We start from the raw sequence: 20818 nt of genomic DNA, 5'->3' as shown, positions 1-20818 counted from the left end.
AGAAGCACTGTTCTTTAGCCAGCACTGGAAGTCCCACCTCGCTGGACAAAATGCTCTATAACAGAGTGTCCAGGAAACACTAGACCTTCATTAATTAGTCTCTTCTCTCCAAGTATTTCTGATGCCCTAACTTGTCACAGGCAAATGAGCAGTGATTCTTAGCTGGGGCTCTCAATGGACCGGCCTGATCATGTCCCGCTCCTGTCCTGGACTGTAATGGCGGCTAGATGTAGAAGGTTCAGGGGAGTTCTTAAACAATATTGCACATCTCAGTGATTATTAATATTTAAACGCCACAAAACTAAGAAAGTTGTAAGACATGCAACACAAACTGAGTTTACCTGATTACATGTGGAAACTAAGGATATCATAAAGAGATAAGGTATTTGTTACATACATCAAGACAACTCTCTTTCAATACATACAAAGGGAAAACCAATGATATCCATCTTTGAAAAAAAAACCACATTTATTTGAACAGCCAAGAAAAAAATTGCAATTTATTAAGATTCAACAAAGCGTTGTACTTTTGAAAGCAACTTTCGGTGCATGTTCTTCAACAATCACATTCTATGAGGAAAAACATTTAAAAGCCACAAACGTCTTTTTTTTTTTTTTTTTTTTAAATCTCAGAGTTACAGACATCTTTAATTCAAAATAAAAGGTCAAAAAATAAATCCAACAACAAAACAAAAACACAGATTTTTTTTTCTTTTTTTTACTTCCATCCCCAGTTTTAAAATATCAGGAGTTTCTCTACAACTGGATGCTAACGGCAGCATGGGAAGCTGTGTCTCGGCACGAGCACAAGCACGCACGCGCACACACACATGCACGTATATTTGATGTACATATGTGAGTTTATCTACATCAAATATATAGATGCACGTAATGGCAATGAGATGCAGTTACTCTGAGGAAGATTCGTTTAGCTAAATACACTACTGAACTTGAGAACAAAAGTCTTGAACCCAGTTTGTGCATAGTTCATGATCCTCTAGAAAACCAGCTTCTGTTGATCTGCAGCTGTGCAGGATCTTTTTAAAAAGTTTTTTTTTTTGTTTGCTTATTTTTTGTTTTTAATTTTTTTTGTTTTTTTCCTTTTGATAAAACCATTAAAAAGCTAATTAAAAAAAATGTAATGCACAAGTTTCCTGATCAAGCAGGCAGGGAGCACAATGTTCATATATTTTTTTAAACATACTTGAGGGTATGTTACTCCATTGTCTTTCTTTCTTGCAAAACAATCAAAACATTGATCATTTTTAAAACATAAAGCAATTTTTTTTAATATATAAAGCACTCTTCAAACATCTATTTCTTTTGAGTCCATTATTTGGTAAATATGTAACTGCTACACATTAGAGATTAGGTATTTTTCTTCATTTTTTTTTCATTTTTTCTTTTTCATTTTTTTTTTTTTCAAATAACATCTTCAGTGCTAGGAGTTCGGTTTTAAAAATACATGAAATGGTGTGGAGCTGCCCCTCGGGAACCCTGGCTTTCCTGAGAGCGCATCCGCATGTGCAAGACAGTGACCACGACGTCTCGTCACCTCAACGAAGGGGACAACCGACAGTCCATGACGATGGCCGGAGGGGACAACACTGTTCAATCCCAGAGCTCTGAAGTAGCGTATCTGCGTTCTGAAAATAGGTTTCTTTACGACGGAAGTCTTTTTTTTTTTTTTAAGTTCCTTTAAAAAATTTTTTTAAATTTTTAATTTTTTTTTTTTTTTTTTACTTATTTTAAAGTCTGAAGGAGAAAAAAAGGTCTGTAAACAGGTGGGCACCCTGAGCAGGGGCCCCTCCGAGAGCATCACCACCCAGTCCAAGTGCTCGCTCCTGTTCCTCTGCGGAACGTCCACTCTCCACAAGTATCTATGGCCACAGTTCAACAACAGTTTTTTTCTCTTTAATTTTTATATTCCAAATGGAAAAATGGTGCAATACTCTGGTAATCATTTTCTTGCATTAGTCCACAATAAAAAGCTGCTAAGGTAGGTATACATATTATTTCTCCAGAGATATACATTGTAATTTTTAAACGCAATAACAGAGTCCTTGAGTAAACATTTACACATGAATTGTCACCAGCCCTGTCCTATCAATTCTCTTTAACATGTAGCATTAGCTAAAGGAAGGGCAGAGACACTCAGTGCAAAGTTAGAAGCTAATAACAAACATTTGACCAATGCGCCAAAAAAAAAAAAAAAGCATATACTGAATAAAAGGGGAAAAACCCACAGTTAAATTCCTCACATACTCAGCGCACAACACCAAGTGTGTACTGTGTACACAGGCACACGCACACATGCACGGGTGTGCACATACTTGTTTGGAGACACACACACTCACACTCTCTCTCTCTCTCTCACATACACACACACACACACACACACACACACATAGGCTATGAACTTAGAAAATTTTCCTAAAGCCTGTTTCTGCGTACTGATGTCAACCTGGAAGTGAAATTAGACTTAGAAAGTGTTCACATTTCATTATTGGCCTGCTGGATTCAAGTATTTGCATGTTTGATATGTCTTTTTTTTTTTCTTTTTTCTTTTTCTTTTTTTTTTTTTTAGCTTTTAAAAATATTTTTTTGGGATAAAAAATGACATGGAGAAGTAATGAAACAAGGGAAATGTGCATAGGCGGCCCTGTGGGGACAGAGGACAGGACGCAGATTGGTCCCTCCTCTCGGCCCATTGGCCCGGCCGTCAGGGCTGCCGTTCGAGCCCGCACTGCGGGCCAGTGATGACCACCAGCTAGCTCCCCAAGATGGCCGCCTCTGGTAATGTGCATAATCGTCACAGGCTCGTTTTAAAATAGGCTTTCTTGTCTCTCCCTCCCTCCCTCCCCCCTCGATAAAATAACCCTTTCCAGCCCACAATCTGAAAAGTGCCCTTCATGATAGAACTATTCTAAGCAGCTTTTATACTTAAAAAAATCAAAATGACAACACACCATACAAACATAAGACAACACAAAATAAAAAGCTATGAGAAACAACCTGTCATTAGCATGTGACACTGCCCAAGCGCAGCCCGCACTGTCTCGGGAACAGTTCTCAAGAGCCGCGGCGAAGGTTTGTCTTCAGTTCTGGACAGAGGTACTCGGAAGGGCTGCTGGGCTGCGTGGGTCAAGCGGGGTCCTCGGCGCCGCCCAGACTGGGAAGGGTCAGCTTTTCCTCCTAGTGCTGATGACTGTGGTGCCCAGGGGTCCTCTCAGGCCTAGATGGACTCCCCACTGAGGAGGTCACCAGGAAGCAGAGTATTCAGTGGGGTGGGGCTTCCGATCACCCTGCCATCATCGGTGCTGGGTGGACCCCACAGGCTGCTTGAGTACTGGGGAACCCCACCCCACAGCAAGTCGCTGCTCCCTTTGCTGGCCAGGCACGCTGCTGCATTCCAGTGGCCCGCATCGCTCCGCACCAGGCCATGGGAACTGCCTGAGGTGCCCAGTCGAGTCTGGTTGGTCCCAGAGCTGGACTGCCAGCTGGAGGTGGGTGGCAGCGGTTGGCCTTGGGCTAAGAAACGATTCACTTCTTCTTCACCAGCAAACTCGGCCAGGATGGTAGTGTTTCCCAGAACACACCTAAAAGATCAAGGCAGCAGTGAAACTAAGAGCTGGTTTCTTGGGCACCATACAGGACAGTAAGAAACTACTATAAACATTTATATATCAACAGTTCGGATATTCTGGAAGATGTGAGCAAATCCCTAGAAATGTATGACTTATCTAGGATGATTCACGAAGGACAAGTTGAGGAGACTAGTAATGTGTAAGGAGACTGATTGGTCAAAGCCTTAGCAAAGACAAGTTCAGCACCAGATGACTACCCATGAATTTTATCAGCATTTACAGAAGAATTAACACTAACTCTCAAACTTCAGAATAAACCTGATGGAGGGTATACTTCCATATTCATGTAAGAGGCCGGCATTGCCACGAAACCAAATCCACTCAATGAAGAAAACTATAGACCAATATCCCTGATGAACACAGATGCAGAACTATTAACAAAATGTTAGCAATCTCAGCGCACAAGCATAGAAAAGGATCATAAACATGGTCAAATAAGTCAGATGTTCCTAGGGATCTGTTCCCATCTCACAGACTTATGCCTGGAATGCAAGGATGGTCTAATAATATTCATTCACAAATCATTAAATGTGCTATATACCGTGCTAACATAATTAAAGATAAAAATACATAATTAGCCCAGCCAAAGAGTTCACTTGGATAGCGCACTGCTTTGCTGTGCGTGTGACCCTGTTTCAAGCCCTGTCCCTACAGCATTGAAAGCAGCTTTGGTGGTGTGGTTTCTCTCTCTGCCTCTTTGTCTCTTATATCTGAAAAAAGCCGGCCCAGAGTGGTGAGGCCCTGAAGATGACTACAAAATAAATGGCACAATCATCTCAATGGATGATTATGCAGAAAAGGCACTTGACAAAGCACAGCACTGTTTCATAGTAAGCAGCCTTCAATAAATACAGAGCATATGAGGAGCGTACCTCAGGAACACAAAGCCCACACATCACAAAGCACTCACAGTGAGGCTGAGAGCTTTTACTTCAAAATCAAGAAGACAAGGGTGCCCACTCTCACTACTCTTGTTCAACATGATACTGTGAGTCTTAGCCAGAGCAGCCTAGCAAGATAAACAAATAAGAAATAAAAGGCATCTAGGGCCACGAGATAGCTCACTGAGTAGTCACAACTTCCCATGAGGCCTGGGTCTGCCTGAAAGCACCATGGGCGTCACTAGCGGAAGAGTGGAGCTCCAGCGGATGACGGAGCAGCACTGTGGTATGGAACTACAACTCCTGGCCCCTCAGGATGCATCTGTTTATGAACAGAAGGGTCTTTCAAGTTAGGACACAGACTGAAGCTGTGCTGTGAGGACAAGGAGGAGGCAGCTGTCTGCAAGTGGAGGCGAGGTCTTGAGAGACTGACCCTGCTGCCACGTGCCTCCAGGACCTTGAGATGAGCACAGTCTGCGCCTGTGGTGCTGTTTAAGGTCTGGACACTGTTAAGCCACCCCCAGCCCAGAGCTCCTGAGCAGCAGTGGAGACATACATGTGTAGGGACTTCTGGGCCTTGGCAGCCTCCTCCTTGGAGCTGTACCGGACCACGGCGTTGCCTTGTGTCAGGTTCAGGTGGAATGTGATGAGAGGACCATGCTGCAAACACAGCGTCCGGAGGGTGGAGCCATCAATCTGGGGGGAAGATGCAGAGGACATTTAAGAAAACAAGGACATTTAAGAGCTCAACAATTTGTTTGGCTTTGTATGTTAACTCTCTTTTCAACCACCAGTTTCTAGATGCTGGCATGATGCTGACCAGACTTCCCTGGACAGACAACCCCACCAATGTGTCCTAGAGCCCCGCTTCCCCAGAGCCCTTCCCCACTAGGGAAAGAGAGAGACAGGCTGGGAGTATGGATCCACCTGCCAACGCCCATGTTCAGCAGGGAAGCAGTTACAGAAGCCGGACCTTGCACCTTCTGCACCCCACAATGACCCTGGGTCCATGCTCCCAGAGGGATAGAATGGGAAGCTATCAGGGGAGGGGGTGGGATGCGGAGCTCTGGTGGTAGGAATTGTGCAAAGCTGTACCCCTCTTATCCTATGTTTATGTCAATGTTTCCTTTTTTATAAATAATTTAAAAAAAACAAGAGGAAGTTGGGGGCACTAGCACTGGGGGAACGTTTGTTCTTAAAGGGTTTACTTACTATGTGAGATTAACATTTCAGAGAGGGTGGCCCCATCTTAGTGACTTAATTTTAAAATGTGATCCTGGGCAGTAAGCCCAGGGCCTCAGGTATGCATGACTATGAGAAGCCTTCCAGGGTCCACTTTTTTCATTTATTATCTTTCTGAGGGATCAGGGCGGGGGGGGGGCGGGTACCAAGCACTGCTCCATCAACATGGAGCCTCCCCAGTGCCATCCATGGAGCTCTCATGTGCAGCTGGGGCTCTGAACTCAGGCTGTCATGCAGCACAGCAGGGCACGCACATCACTGGGTGCACTGTCTCCTGGCCTGTGCATTGCACAGGGATAGCTGAGGGCCTCATATATGCACTACACCACTGCTGCTGGGTGACTTTCTCTGTTCTTTATTTCATTAAATTTCTTTTACTTTATTATATATGAGAGAAGGCGATTCACATGAGACAGAAAATAGAGACAGACAGATATGGCAGAGCATGACTCTATTACATGCAACACAGGGGACAGAACCGAGGACCTCAGGCATTCAACTCTGATGCATAGCAGTTGAACTATCTTTACTCTGGGCCTGAACTCTGTCATCAGAGAACCCCAGAGAGGAGGCTGCAGTTACCAGGCTTGGGGAAGGGGAGCACGGGTAACTGGGAAGTGGGAACACAAGTCAGTGAGTGGGTATGCTTTTTTTATCCCTCTAGGTGTCCATTTTTCTCTCCCCCTATCTTCCCTTTCTCTCTCGATTTCTCTCAGTCCTATCCAACAACAAAAACAACAACAGCTTTTGATGCCTGAACAAGGAGACCCAGCTCAGAGACCCATGTGATTGCGGGAAGGTGGGGACTCCTTTGGGGTCTTAGACAAAATGCTCAGACTTAGTGAGGATACTGTGCAGTACCCCCCCCCCAACTCATACCTGGGGTGTGAGGTTCCGAAGAACGAGCCAGCTGCTTGCTCTTCCTGAGGTGTCAGTGCTCCAAGCAGAACCTGTGTAAGCCCAGGGAGAGCTCAGTTAACAAGGTCATGCCACAGCCACACAGCTCTTTCCCACGTCTCTCTCATCTTGCCACGCTGAATGTCAGCACAGACACTAGGGCTGCTTAGAAACCTTTGAAAACCCACATCATCTTTTTGTTTCATAAACATCAATCTCACAGTTACAGACCCTCCTGGGGGTAGGCAGATACATGACTAAGGAAGGGAAGTTCTGGGCTCTACTTCAGAATTTTACCCCTTGCTTACAAGTAACATTCTAACATTGTACTTTTAATAATTAAAATACACACACTATAAGGTTTTTTTTTTTTTTTTTTTTTTTTTTTACTAGAGCACTACTCAGCTCTGGCTTATAGCGGTGCGGGGGATTGAACTTGGAACTTTGGAGCCTCAGGTGTGAGTCTCTTTGCATAATCATTATGCTATCTATCCCCACCCTAGGGTTGCTTATTAAAAGGCCATAGCAACTCTTTTCAGTTCGTCTGTAGTAGGTGCAGCTCAGTTTCTTAAGTCTGCACTGCATTCTCTCACCATCAGTTCAGGGCAGGGGCCCAAGAGGAAGCAATCTGCACTCTGGTGGGCTTTTGTCCTGCAAGGCCCTAAGTACCAGTGACAAAAGGAAAAAACAAGTATCAAAGTAACGGGCCCTTGTGCTGGTTGAGGGGCTGAACCGGCCTCCTCTCAGGATCCAATGTGGTTCCTTGAGGGGAAGTGGGACTGTGGGGACGGACCTTTAAGCTCAGAGCAACATGGGAAGGGCTTAAACACTGGGCTGATGCTAAGAACACTGGGCTGTAGCACTGGGCTGTTAGTGAGCTGAATGAGGACCCCTTGGCCCCCTCCTACCCATTTTCAAGGTACTGGAGTCCTTATAGAGGAGCTGAAGGGTAAACCAATAGCATATTCCCTAAAAGGTAAACAAAACAGGCCCTCCCACCCCTCCACCCCCCCCCCCTCAGGCCCCCAAATAGGAGGACTGGTGTGCACCTGAGGAGTAAGAGCTGGTCCAGCCGAGGGGGCTGGCTCCCCAGGTGGAGGAAGGCTTGGGATTGGTTAACCCTGGAGGTGGCCTGGTGGGTGCAGTAGTGTTTCTGGGCACCTTCCACAGCTCGTGAGATAGAGAGGCTTGCGTGTGGGAGGCAGGGCCAGAGGACCACGTTGATTTAATGTCTGACAGCTTACCTGGAGAGCAGAGAAATGGAGCAAAGAGAGCAGAGTCACTGCAGTGTCTGGGCGACTTTACCAAGTGCTCTGGCACCAGCAGACTGCTTGATACAAGGAAACACCAAGTAAAGAGCTCTCTCACCAGAACCACGGTGTGTTCTCTCTCCTGAATTTCTGCTAAGACACACAGCCTGCCTGTGCCCAGTATAGACCTGGTCCATATTTCTCACACTTTAGTCCATTTGTAATGTGTACCAGACATGAGCTTACCACCAAGGAAACAACCTTTCTGTAGTTCAACTTTAAAGTTAACTTCAAACATACTTTTTACTGTGATATACAAAGTCTAATGTATATAGACTCTATGTGATTTCTTTAAGTATTGGTCCCTGTTCAGAGAAAAAAAGCTCCTTCTAATATAACCCACTTGTACCCATACCGACCACCAGCATAATCTTTTGTAGCTTTTAGACAGACCCTCTGTGCTCTATAGGAAGGGGGGCCGATGGTTCACCTCAGCACAATGGTTGGGCAAAGTGTGTTGTATGGTTCCTTAGGAGATGACATGACCATCACCTCAGTCCCCACATGCCCAGGGCTCCAGAGGCTGTCAGGCCTGCACCGGCAGCCCAGGGCACAGAGGGTCTGGCTGAGTTCCTGGAGCAGCACTCTGTGAATAGGCTGATAGACTCCATGGAGGCGGGGGCGGGGGGTGGGGTGGGGTTCTACTTCAACCCTGGCCATCAGCACTAACTACACGTGGAATAAGTGCTAGTCTAGTAACAGTGTCACACATATCAGAGAAACACCACGAAAGATTGCATCATATAAAGAAAAGATGGTTTGGGGGCCAGGTGGTGGTGCGCCTACCTGGGTTTAAGCCCCCCTGGTTCCCACTTGTAGGGAGAAAGAGTGAAGCAGTGCTGCAAGGTGTCTATCTCCCCCTTCCCCCTCTATCTCACTCTATATCATAAATAAATTATATATATATATATATTATAAAACAAAAGAGAAGATAGCTTTATCTTCTCTTTAGCTACATGATTTTGAAAGTATTATAAGTCTACATATATTTCCTTTGTAAATATTAGGAAGAATAAGTATTAAAAGGAATGAGAACAGTCTAGAAGATCCTTCTCTCTTCCCTCTCTCTCTTAGCACCTTACAGCCTGTGGTCTTTGTGACTGCTTTAGAGAGAAGTCACTGACTGGGCGCACTGAGTAGAATTACTTTCTACTCTAACAGTGGTATTGCAAGGTTTCCTAGAGCACATGCTGCATAGCACGCTTAGACCACTTAACAAGTCTGAGTGAGGTTAACAGGATACATAAATACATGTGATGAGACTTGTGAACAACACTCCTAATTTAAGTTCTCTATTTACAAATTTGCTATATACTTTGTCCACATTTCTTTATATTCTTTTCAGATTCAAATTCCTCTTATGTTTTTATGACAGAAATTTCTTACTTGAAAGATTTGTATAACCTATGATAATACAGAAACAATGCAAGTACCACAGTTACCCGCTAATGGGATGCTTTGGGCACTGGGAGTTAGCCGTGTGGTTTGCTCAAGTCCCCTTCATTTCTGACGGTGAACCTCAGTAGCCGCAAACTCTTGAGTCGTTACTACCACCATGTCTTTCCTACCTTGTTCACCTGCTGTTCTGTAGCCACAGGTGAAGGGAAGGAGGAGAGTCCCCGAGTTTAAGTGGATTCTAGGCATAGTGCCCTGGGCAGAGCACCCATGCCAGGAAGGCCAGCCCGCTCTCCAGCACTTCAGATGCCTCCCAGCTCAGCTCAGGGAGTTAACCAAACATGGGAAAATCTGGCCAATCCATTTTGTTTGGAGAAAGAATGAAAAAGCTACCTGTGAGTTGAGAGGCCAGGTGCATACCTGTAATACTAGGTGCGGGCGCAAGGCTGCTGAAAGAGCGACTGTAGCCGGAGGCACTGAGCGGCCAGGCACTCGAGGAAGGCAGCGTGGCATTCTGAGATGATGGTGGGGAAGACCCTGCAGAACCAGACACGGCACTAAGAAAGAGGGCAGCAGGCGTGCTGGGTCAGCCCTCTAACTTGGCATGCGAGGGTCCTAAGAACCAAGAATGCAATCAAAGCTGCCATTTTGGATAGATGATGAAAAAATCAAAGCATGATATAGTCAAGATCATGGACAGGGAAGACACTGGATATCTCTTTCTCTGGGTCCCTGTTCCACTCAGAGGCCAGGGAGGTAAAACCAGAAAATTCCATGAATTTCTAAGATGGGGTTAGAGGCACGAGAGGAGAGAATTTCCATTATTAGAATGTTTAAAATACATCAGAGACTAATAGGAGCACATGAATTTTTCCTTTGAATTAAGACTTTTTAAAAAAGTTAATACAGAGAAACCTTCCTCATGTTACACCTCAGATTTCCATCTCCCCAGCCCTATATGCACAAAATTAAAAGGTAAAATGAAACAAAACCCCAAACTTCTAGCTATGCTTTTCTTTCCCCACTTTCATCTACCGTTTCTGAGTCCCCTCTCATTTGTAATTCTTTTGTAATACAGGGATGATGATGAGACTTCTATTCCAGTAACTTGTAAACTCTGGTTATAATAGATTTTAGGGAGTCGGGCTGTAGCACAGTGGGTTAAGCGCATGTGGTGCAAAGCACAGGACTGTCGTAAGGATCCCGGTTCGAGCCCCGGCTCCCCACCTGCAGGGGAGTCGCTTCACAGGCGGTGAAGCAGGCCTGCAGGTATCTATCTTTCTCTTCCCCTCTGTCTTCCCCTCCTCTCTCCATTTCTCTCTTTCCTATCCAACGACGACGACATCAATAATAACTACAACAATAAAACAACAAGGACAACAAGAGGGAATAAATAAATATAAAAATAATAAAAATAAATAGATTTTAATACTCTTGTAGTTTTTAAGATTTTAGTTTCAAGAGAGGGATCTGTTCCATGAGTTATAGTTTAATTTTCTTTCTAGATTAAGTGTTAGCATTTTGTCATTCTGGTTAACAGTCAATGCAGAAGTATTTAAACTTCAAGTAACATACACAAATTGGGCAATGAAAATTTTAATATGAAATCAGAATTCAATTCCAGTTTCAGTAGATAAAAGAATATTAAAAGCCCCAGCAGGAGCAGGAGGTAACTTATCAGTAAAGCACCTGTCTATGCACAAGGCCCTAGGCTTAAATTCTGCTACACCATGAAAGCAGTGAGAATTTCATGAATGCTGGAATAGTACTCACTTTTCTCTCTCCTTCTATCATAAGAAAACAAAACAAACAAAAACCTACCACAGTCTGTCGAAGAATGTAGAAAATCATCTTATAAATCAAGTAAGCCAATATCAAAAAGTCAGTGACTATTTCTCATCATTTTCTTTCTGGTTTCCTTAGTATTTTTCCTTTTTCTTTGTCTGTGCTTTGAATGAAGCTGGCCACTCAATAACATGACCTTTTGTGTTAGATCCCTGGAAAGCAGCAAAAGCAGGGGCCAAGGAGACGGAGGGGTAGGAAGCAGCAAGGGATTCAGGCTCCTGTAGCCCGACACTGTCTGAGCAAGACTTCTGCATCAAGATATGCCCCTGCTCATGCGTGTGCACAGTGACCATATTAGGCTGGCGGACTCTTCAGTCACAGCACTCATAGAACTTTCCACCGCATGCTGTAGGGGCAGGTGTGCCAACTGCCCTCCTCGGCTGCATATTTGAAATTTCTGTCTCTGTGTTGTAACTTCACAGCTCAGCTTACCACTTCCTCCTACTGGATCTGGAGCCTGACACAGGGTGTGCCAAATTTAGCATCATGAGATTGTGCAAGGAAGAAAGCCCTGGAGACAGTTTCCGTCTTCTTACCAGGCTTCTTATGAAAAGGAATATGACATGGATGGATAAAGGGCCAACTCTTTTCCAGTTCAGGATAAAGAGACTTCCTTGAAAATGGAAATCTTTTCACTTCAAAGTGTGGTGAGTGATGCTGTGATCTTATAATATATTCCCTTAACTACAGCCCAGATCAGTCTCAATTTCCCTGGTAAGAACTACCTGACTTCTTTTCATGCTGTATCCTATGGCTAAGAAGGTGCCTCTCAAATGTTCCTGTATTACACCATCCCAGTTCAGACCATCACCCTGGGCACCTCGAAAGGCAGGCCCCTCCTCACCTCCACTCTTGAGGAGGTAGCGGTTGACATCCTGTATGGTGGTATTGATAGTAGGCCCCGTGGGGACACTTCCAGGAGTGACATCAGGGTCATTCTCAGGATCTATATTCTGAAGCCCTTTCCATGGAACTCCAGGATGGAATTCTGAAATATTAAAAAAAATTCAACTCAAAATACAAAGTCACACATTAGAGTGCTTTCAATGTTACTTCACAATAGTTTATGGGAACTTTTATAATCTGTTATATTAAGAAGGACTACTTATTTTTTTACTTTTATTGCCACCAGGGTTATTGCTGGGGCTGGGTGTTGGCACTACTGTTGCCACCAGTTATTTTTCCTTTTTATTTTTTTGTATCCGGGGTTACTGCTGGGGTTCGGTGCCTGCACTATGAATCCACTGCTCCCGGAGGCTATTTTTTCCCTTTTGTTGCCCTTTTTGTTTTTCATTGTTGTTGTTATTGCTGTTGTTGTTGTTGGATAGGACAGAGAGAAATCGAGAGAGAGGATGGGAAGACAGAGATGGGGAAGAGAAAGATAGATACCTGCAGGTCTGCTTCACCACTTGTGAAGATACCCCCCTGCAGGTGGGGAGCCGTGGCTCAAACCAGGATCCTTTCACTGGTCCTTGCACTTGGCACCATGTGCGCTTAACCCACTGTGCTACCACCTGGCCTCCTTTTTCCTTTTTTCTTTCCATTTTATTTTGTAGGACAGAGAAAAATTGAGATGGGAGGGGGTGATAGAGCAAAAGAGAAAGAAAGAGAGACACCTGTAGACCTGCTTCACTGCTCGTGAAACGTCTCTGCTGCAGGTGTTAAAGAGGGCTTGAACCCGCATATGTGTGTTCAACCAGGTGGCCACCGCCTGGCTCCCCAGCAGGGACATTTAGACGTGTAGTGTATCATCAGTCCTCTAGAACAAACCAGAACCAGGTATTATAGCTACTGCATTAAGACCGTTGCAGATGGTGTGATAAAAGGCTTAAAACAGCCTTGACATCTCCTCCTACTTCCTCTATGAACCCAGGGGTTTTGATATGAAAAAAGAAAAAAATTGTAGCACCAACCACACCCCAAGTTTTCTGATAAACTGATTTCCAATGAAAAAGCTAGAAACCGGGATTGCAGTTTCTAGTTTCCAAGCTCAGATTGTGGTTTCTCGGAGCTTAACTGCTCTCAGACCTGGGGCACTTTCTGGTCTGTGTAGCACAGTAGTGCTGCATAGTCTTACCTGGGGGCCAACTGATGCTGGAGCCATTTGAGATTTTATCGCTGTCAGATTTGGCACGTGACCAGCTATGGGGAACAGCTACAGGAGGACTGGCTGGTGACTCACTGTTCTGGATTAAATCGTACCGGCCATAGGAGTCATCAATGGAGGACTTAGCTGGAGGCCCAATGCTTAGACCTCCAGGGACAGCACCTGCAGGGAAGCAGAAGATAAAGCTGAGGGAATAGGGCACATGCTGAGACCCTCACTCAGGCGCTAGAACATGTCCTCTGCAGAGATACAAAAACCATCAGTCTTGGATTGTCCCACATTCTCTGAGAACAAGTGAATTTCAGTTAGCCCAAACTTAAAAAAATTTTTTTATTTATTTATTTTCCTTTTTGTTGCCCTAGTTGTATTTTTTTATCATTGTTGTAGTTGTTGTTGTTACTGATGTTGCCGGATAGGACAGAGAGAAATGGAGAGGGAGGGGAAGACAGGAGGAGGAAGACAGACACCTGCAGACCTGCTTCACCGCTTGTGAAGTGACCCCCCCCCCCGCAGGTGGGGAGCTGGGGACTTGAACTTGAGCTGGGGACTTGAACAGGTCCTTGCGGTTTGTGCCACCTGTGTTTAACCCGCTGCGCTACCGCCCAGCTACCTGCTCTCTGTATCCTACCCACCCTCTGCTGCCCTTACTCTGGAAGGACAAGCTAGGTGAATGGAAGCATAGGTATCAACTAAGATCCCAAACTGCGTATGAATGACTGTGCTCTCTCTCTGTCAAGGAACATGCCTAGAGAATGTGATGGTTTTCTTGGAGAAATGGACATTTTCTTTGCAAAGTGCTTTATATTAAGAGAATTATGTACGTAAGTATTAAAGTTACTTTGCTAGTTTATGCTGCCAGGAGATTTAAAACCAAGTTTACTGTTTAATAGTGAGGTTACTTCCTATAGCTTCCATTAGCACTTTTGTTTCTTCTTCTCCTTCTTCCTCCTTTTGTGTGGGTGTGAGGGCTCATGTCTGTGTGATCTGACTGTTCCCGGGCCAACTTTTTCAGGCAGAGGAACAGGGAGATGCTATAGCTCCACTCCACTGTCATGGTGCATCACTCCCAGTGCTGCCCACGGTGATGCCAAGTGGTGACAAGGCTTAAACCCAAGGCTCCGTGCATGGTAAGGTACAGGCTCTAGCAGGTGAATTCTCTCCCAGCCTGTTTCTTCCTCTTTTCTAAATTCTTTATTATTTCATAGAAAAATTTCCTTTCAATAGACTCACTGTTTTGTTGTTGTTGAAGAATATGGAAAAAATGAAAAGTGTTAATATCTAGGCTATTACCTACATTTGTTGCATTTTCAAGAACTTCTGGATTTGTAGCTTATACCTACTGTTTGAGGTTTCAAGAACTTTGATCATTGACTAAGAAGCCTACATACTTAAAAAAAAATATTTTTATTTACTTATTATTGGATAGAGACAGAGCAAAATTGAGAGAGGAGGGCATAGAGAAGGAAAAAGAGACACCTGCAGCCTTGCCTTACCACTTGGGAAGCTTTCTCCCTGCAGGTGGGGACCAGGGGGTTGAACCTGGGTCCTTGCAAACTTTATTGTGTGCACTTAACCAGGTGTGCCATGTCCTGGTCCCCTCCTCCCTTTAACAATTGCCACCAGAGTTATTGCTGGGGCTCAGTGCTGGCTCTATGAATCCACTGCTCCCGGTGGCCTTCCTTCCCCACTCCCCATTTTATTAGATAGGACAGAGAGAAACTGAGCAAGGAGGAAGAGATAGAGGGTGAAGATTCACTGCTCATGAAGTGTCCCCCCTACAAGTTGGGCACAGGGGCTAGAACCCAGGTCCTTGCATATGGTAATATGTGCACTTAGCCAGGTGTGCCACCAGCCAGTTCCCTCTACACACCTTTTCAATTCTACTCTCTGTCATTTGAATCTTTAGAAAGACGAGTTTTTAGTTGGGACCTACCATGCTTACTAGGGTTCTGATCAAGAGGAGAAGCAGCACCGGGCAAGTTATCCATTGGGTTGGGGTGTGTCCACTGAGGGAGGCGCGACTGGGACTGGGATGGGTCCTTCACTGACAAACCACCAGTCATGTCCATACTGCTGACATTCATGTTCGGGTTCAGTCCAGCTGAAAATGAAGGCACTGTCAGGATATGCTTCGCCTTTGTCTGAGCGATGACGTTCTGGAATTCTTCTAGAGACTCAATCTCACTCTTCCGCCCCACCCCCACAGTGTTTGGCTTCACACACGTGCAATCCTATCACTCTTGAGCTAATTTTTTCATTATTTAAAAAATTTAGACAGAAGAGACAACACCATCCATGGAGCTTACCCCAGTTTGTGGTGCCAGGGTCTAAATCTGGGTGCTTGCCCATAGTAAGGCACCCACTCTTGTGGCTGAGCTATCTCTGGCACCCAACCTCAGTCTAAATTCATGGCCAGGTATCTTAACTAGAATATTTATGTGATCTGTACGGTGAATCTACCACTCTGGGCAGCAATTTTCTTTATTTAATAGGACAAAGACAGATTGAGAGGGGAAAGGAGATAGAGAGGGAAGAAGAGGCACACTGCTTGCGAAGCTTTTCCCCTGTAGATGGGGGGCTTGAACCTGGGTCCTTATCAATGGTAATGTGAGTGCTCAAGAGGGTAGCACTGCCCAGCCTCCATAATGGAACTTTTAATGTTGATTGGAGGAAAAGAAAAAAAAAAAAAAAAACTTTTGTCCTGAGATTATATTTTTTAAAAACATTTTTAAAAGTATTTTATTTACTTTATTTTTGGAAGAGATGCAGAGAGAGAAAGACACAGAGAGAAACACCGGAGCCCTGCACAGCTCAGGCTTATTGTGGTGCGGGGGATTGAACCTGGGACTTCGAGCCTCAGGCATGAGAGTCTCTTTGCATAACCACCTACAAAGAAATTATCTTTTTTTTCTTTTCTTTTCTGATTTTTTTTTTATTGGGGAATTAATGTTTTACATTCAACAGTAAGTACACTAGTTTTTACATGCATAACATTCCCCAGTTTCCCATATAACAATACAACCCCCACTAGGTCCTCTGTCATCCTTCTTGGACCTGTATTCTCCCCACCCACCCACCCCAGAGTCTTTTACTTTGGTGCGATACGCCAATTCCATTACAGGTTCTACTTGTGTTTTCTTTTCTGATCTTGTTTTTCAACTTCGGCCTGAGAGTTAGAAACAGTTAGAGGGAGTCGGGCTGTAGCTCAGCGGGTTAAGTGCAGGTGGCACAAAGCACAAGGACCGGCATAAGGATCCCGGTTCGAGCCCTGGCTCCCCACGTGCAGGGGAGTCGCTTCACAAGCGGTGAAGCAGGTCTGCAGGTGTCTATCTTTCTCTCCCCCTCTCTGTCTTCCCCTCCTCTCTCCATTTCTCTCTGTCCTATCCAACAACGACAACATCAATAACTACAACAATAAAACAACAAGGGCAACGAAAGGGAATAAATAAATAAATATAAAATAAAATTTTAAAAAATTAAAAAAGGAAAAAAAAAGAAACAGAAATGGAGGGAAGGAGGTGATAGACAGAAAGACACCTGCAGCACTGCTTCACCACTCTCAAAGCTTTCCTCCTATAGGTGGGGGCTGGGGGCTCGAACTTGGGTTCTTGTGCATTGGAACATGTACACTGGGTTCAGTGCCTGCACTATGAAACTCCTGGAGGCTATTTTTCCCATTTTGTTGCCCTTGTTGTGGTTGTTATTGTTATTGTTGTTATAGCTATTGTTGTTGTTGGATAGGACAGAGAAATTGAGAGAGGAGGGGAAGACAGAGAGGGGAAGAGAAAGATAAGATACCTGCATACTTGCTTCACCACTTGTGAAGTGACCCCTCTGCAGGTGGGGAGTCAGGGGCTTGAATGGGATCCTTGCACAGATCCTAGTGTTTCACGCCATGTGCACTTAACCCGCAGCACTACTGCCTGGCCCTGTCGTCTTCTCCTTTTTTTTAAACAAAGCACTGCTCAGTTCTGGTTTATGGTGGTGCAGGGTATAGAAACTGGGACTTTGGAGCCTCAGGCATGAGAGTTTCTTTGCATAACCATTATGCTAGCTATCCGCCCCCAACTTAATAACACGTTCTTCTTAATAACACGTTCTAGGAATAGTATTCCTGAAATAAGATGAAATGATAATAGCCTTTTATTAAGTGAGACCAGTGACTCTTTTTTGTAAACAGTATTCACAGTTTCTCTTTGTTTATGAAAAATGATAGGAGGAGAGAAAGAACCAGATATGACTCTGGTATATGAGCTGCCAGGGACTAAACTTGGGACTTCAGAACCTCAGACAATTAAGTCTTCTGCAGAACCACTATGCTGTCTCCCTAGCCCAGGCTGCCTAAATTTCTTGAGTCCAAAGAATTAGCAAAATCTTTTCTGGCCTTCAGATATTTCATAGAAACTCACCAGACTAGACACCCCTTCAGTTTTAATTACAGTCCTGTGCTACTTAACAATATTCTTGTCAGGGATGAACTGCATATAGACTAGCACCTCTCCCCCCATATCCTAGGTGTGCAGTGGGTCCCACCATCTAGGCTTGTGTAATGACACTCTAAGAAATCTGCACATGGGGGGTTGTATTGTTATATGGAAAGCTGGCAAATGTTATGCATGTAGAAACTATTGTATTTACTGTCGAGTGTAAAACTAATTCCCGAATAAAGAAATAAAAAAAAAGTATATAAAAAAAGAAATCTGTACATGAGGAAGACACCCAGCAACATTTTTCTCTAAGTCCTTCCCGTTACTAAGTGATTGATGCCAGACTAGTATTCTGAAGCACTCTGACGACTTTCACCTCTGTAGCAGGTGACCTTTAGCAGACTCACTTTATAAGCCTGCTTTTAAACTCTCTCAAGAGCTCAAGAATGCTGTTCAGTCTGTGACTGACTGGAACTGTGCTTTCTTCCTGATGTTTCTGACACTGAGTGCAGCCCTGGCGGTCACACATGAACTGAACACTCCCTTTAGCCAGTATGGCCACTTAGTGGAGACTCACCAAGAGGGTAAGGAGCAAAGGTGTTGGGTGAAGACTGCTGCTCTTTGGTCTGCAGGTCAGGTAGGCCGGGGGTCTGGGGGTGAGGGGGGAAGCTGTCCATGGCCGATTTGCCTGCAGAGGGGTGCAGAGACAGGTGCGGCGGGGGTGGTGGCTTCACGAGCAGGGCCTGGGCCAGCTGGCGCTGGTGCTGTTGGATCTGCTGCTGCAGGTTAGTGATTGTGCGTGCAACCTGATGGGAGACAAGTACACTTGAGCAGGCTGGAAGGGACACCCAGCACATGTCTGCGGACCAAGTGCATTCACTCTCCACCAGTTTTATACCTGGGTTGTGAGTGGCTGGGCCAACTCTCACCAAACCTGTCAGACTTTCTTGCATACATGACCCTAATGCTCTGATAGATATCCTCCTCCCCCTTTAATTTCTAACAGAGAGACAAGAGAGCAAGAAAGCTTGTTTGGACAGTGTGCCAGCACTGTCATATGCAAGACCCAGGTTCAAGCCTGGTCCCTGCCATACTGGAGGGGCCTTTGGTGTTCTGATGGCTTTTTCTCTTCTCACTTATTCCTATCTATTTCTATCTGAAAAAAGTCAGCTTGGAGTAGTGAAGCCCTGGTAATGACAAGGAAAAAAAAAAAGAGAGAGAGAGAGAGACAGGGAGAGAAACACCACAGCACTACTCTTCCATTTGTGGAGCTTTCCCATGGTCCTTGTGTACAGCAAAGCATGCGCTCTACCAGATGAGCTATTCCCTGGCTCAAAGACTTCTAAAAGTAGAGGTTTATCAAGGGAAAAATTTTAAAAATCAATGAAATGTAGGACTTCATTGGGGAAGACAATAGCTAAAACCCGATTGGATGACACCTACTTGCTGCTCCTGTTGTCTCATGGGTCCGGAAACATTACGCTGGGCCTGTAGCATCTGCTGCTGGATTTGTAAACGTTGGTATGCCTGTCGGCAGAAAGAAAAAAGTAAAATGTCATCAGCAAATGGCTCAACTTTTGTATATTCAGTGAAAAGTAAAAATAGAAAAAAAAAAAAAACCAAGTTAGTTGGTCCTCTTATCATACTGTGGCTTAAGTACATTGCCAAGCATGAAGGGTTCTGTCATCCTAAAACACTGGGCCAGTAAATAGCTCACTTGATAGTAAACTGCTTTGCCACACACATGACCCATAGGTTCAAGCTTGTCCCCTGTAGCACTGGGAGAAGCTCTGTAATCTGCTGCACTGTTGCAGTCTGTACCCCCTTTCCACAACTACTCTGTCTTTCTCTCTGAAAAGGTCAGCCTGGAGCAGTGAAGTCCTTGTGATGATTATAAATAAATAAACCTAAAATCTTATACTTTAGTGGCCAAAGAGTAGCTCAACTGGTAGAGTCAGGGATTTACAAGTCTGAGTTTCCTGGTTACAGCCTCACTATTGCAGTGCTCTGGCCTCTCTCTCTCATGTGAAACTCTAATATAAAATTTTAAAAAATGTACTACTATAAACCAAAGTTAAAACAATAAAAAGTTAAAGAATTCATTTTAGAAATTAAAAGAATAAAATAAAGCAAAACAGGATTGGGTAGGTAGCATAATGGTTACACAACAACTTTCATGCCTGAGGCTTTGAGATCCCAGGTTCAATCCCTAAAAATACCATAAGCCAGAGCTGAGAGTAGTGTTCTGGCTAAAACAAGAAAGAGAGAAAAAGAGGGGGGCAGTAGGGAGAGAGAAACAAAACCCCAAACCACAAAATTCTTCTGCTTTTTTTTTTTTATGAACTAAAAGTAAAAAGGGGGTAAATTAAAAAAAATGCATTGCTATAGATGAAAGTTGTCCAGAATGGCTGCAAGTGGCAGAACCATGGTGATGAGTAGTCCTAGATGACAATGCCAGGATACTACTTATTAAGGGACTCTGAACTTCCAAGAGTTACATCAACATGGAGCTAGGGGAGGTCTCCTGTACTGTAGATTCTCTGCTACAAAGCTCGCTAAACAGCTATGAGATTTTTGGGTATACCAAAGGTTTGACCATCTGATTGCTTCAAAGTGTTGGTTGAATATCATAACTTTTTCTTATAACAGTTTTTGACAAGTTATTTGTTAAAATGGAATCCAAATAACAAAAAAAAACATACAAATATAAATATCTTATTAATCTACAATTCAGGAGAGAATAAAACATCTAAATTAAGCAAATCCTTATAGATTCAAAAACTTAAGCTTAGGATAACTTTACTTCATGAGTTTTCCTGAACAAAATATAAAACAATATACAGTGATATATATATATATATATATATATATATATATATATATATATATATATATATCTACACACACACACACATATATATAATATTATTAACCAAGGACTCTCCTGTAAAGGTTTGACATCAGTGGTTTTGTCTATTAAAGTCTTTCCCCATCCCTTCATGATTTCTGATAATTTTTAAGGAGGTATATCTGCTGAATAAGATTTCTAAATAAATCAGAGCACCAC

The 20818-nt window shown here is 44.0% G+C and overlaps 1 protein-coding gene and 1 pseudogene across 6 annotated transcripts in view; both read right to left on the bottom strand.

The window, feature by feature from the left end:
• Positions 1-485: 485 nt before the first annotated feature.
• LOC132541856 (uncharacterized) lies at positions 486-2807 on the bottom strand (annotated as a pseudogene).
• Positions 2808-3002: 195 nt separating this feature from the next.
• Positions 3003-20818, bottom strand: part of TNRC6C (trinucleotide repeat containing adaptor 6C) — a 135930-nt gene continuing 118114 nt past the window's right edge. For 4 of the 6 annotated variants that reach the window (XM_060202826.1, XM_060202830.1, XM_060202827.1 and 1 more), the window contains 10 exons: positions 19195-19278; positions 18329-18557; positions 15258-15425; positions 13295-13486; positions 12062-12205; positions 9793-9909; positions 7717-7911; positions 6650-6720; positions 5085-5224; positions 3003-3599 (listed from right to left, as the gene is read on the bottom strand). In XM_060202826.1, the coding sequence (XP_060058809.1) occupies positions 3236-3599; positions 5085-5224; positions 6650-6720; positions 7717-7911; positions 9793-9909; positions 12062-12205; positions 13295-13486; positions 15258-15425; positions 18329-18557; positions 19195-19278 (1704 nt within the window). In that variant the 3' untranslated portion in view covers positions 3003-3235. The remainder of the gene's footprint in view (positions 3600-5084; positions 5225-6649; positions 6721-7716; positions 7912-9792; positions 9910-12061; positions 12206-13294; positions 13487-15257; positions 15426-18328; positions 18558-19194; positions 19279-20818) is intronic. The other 2 variants (XM_060202828.1, XM_060202829.1) reach the window with 1 other exon arrangement.

Source organism: Erinaceus europaeus, chromosome 12 (genome assembly GCF_950295315.1).
Source record: "Erinaceus europaeus chromosome 12, mEriEur2.1, whole genome shotgun sequence".
NCBI lineage: Eukaryota > Metazoa > Chordata > Mammalia > Eulipotyphla > Erinaceidae > Erinaceus > Erinaceus europaeus.
Note: the sequence above shows the minus strand (reverse complement) of the source record. Positions and strands in the feature narration are given on the sequence as shown.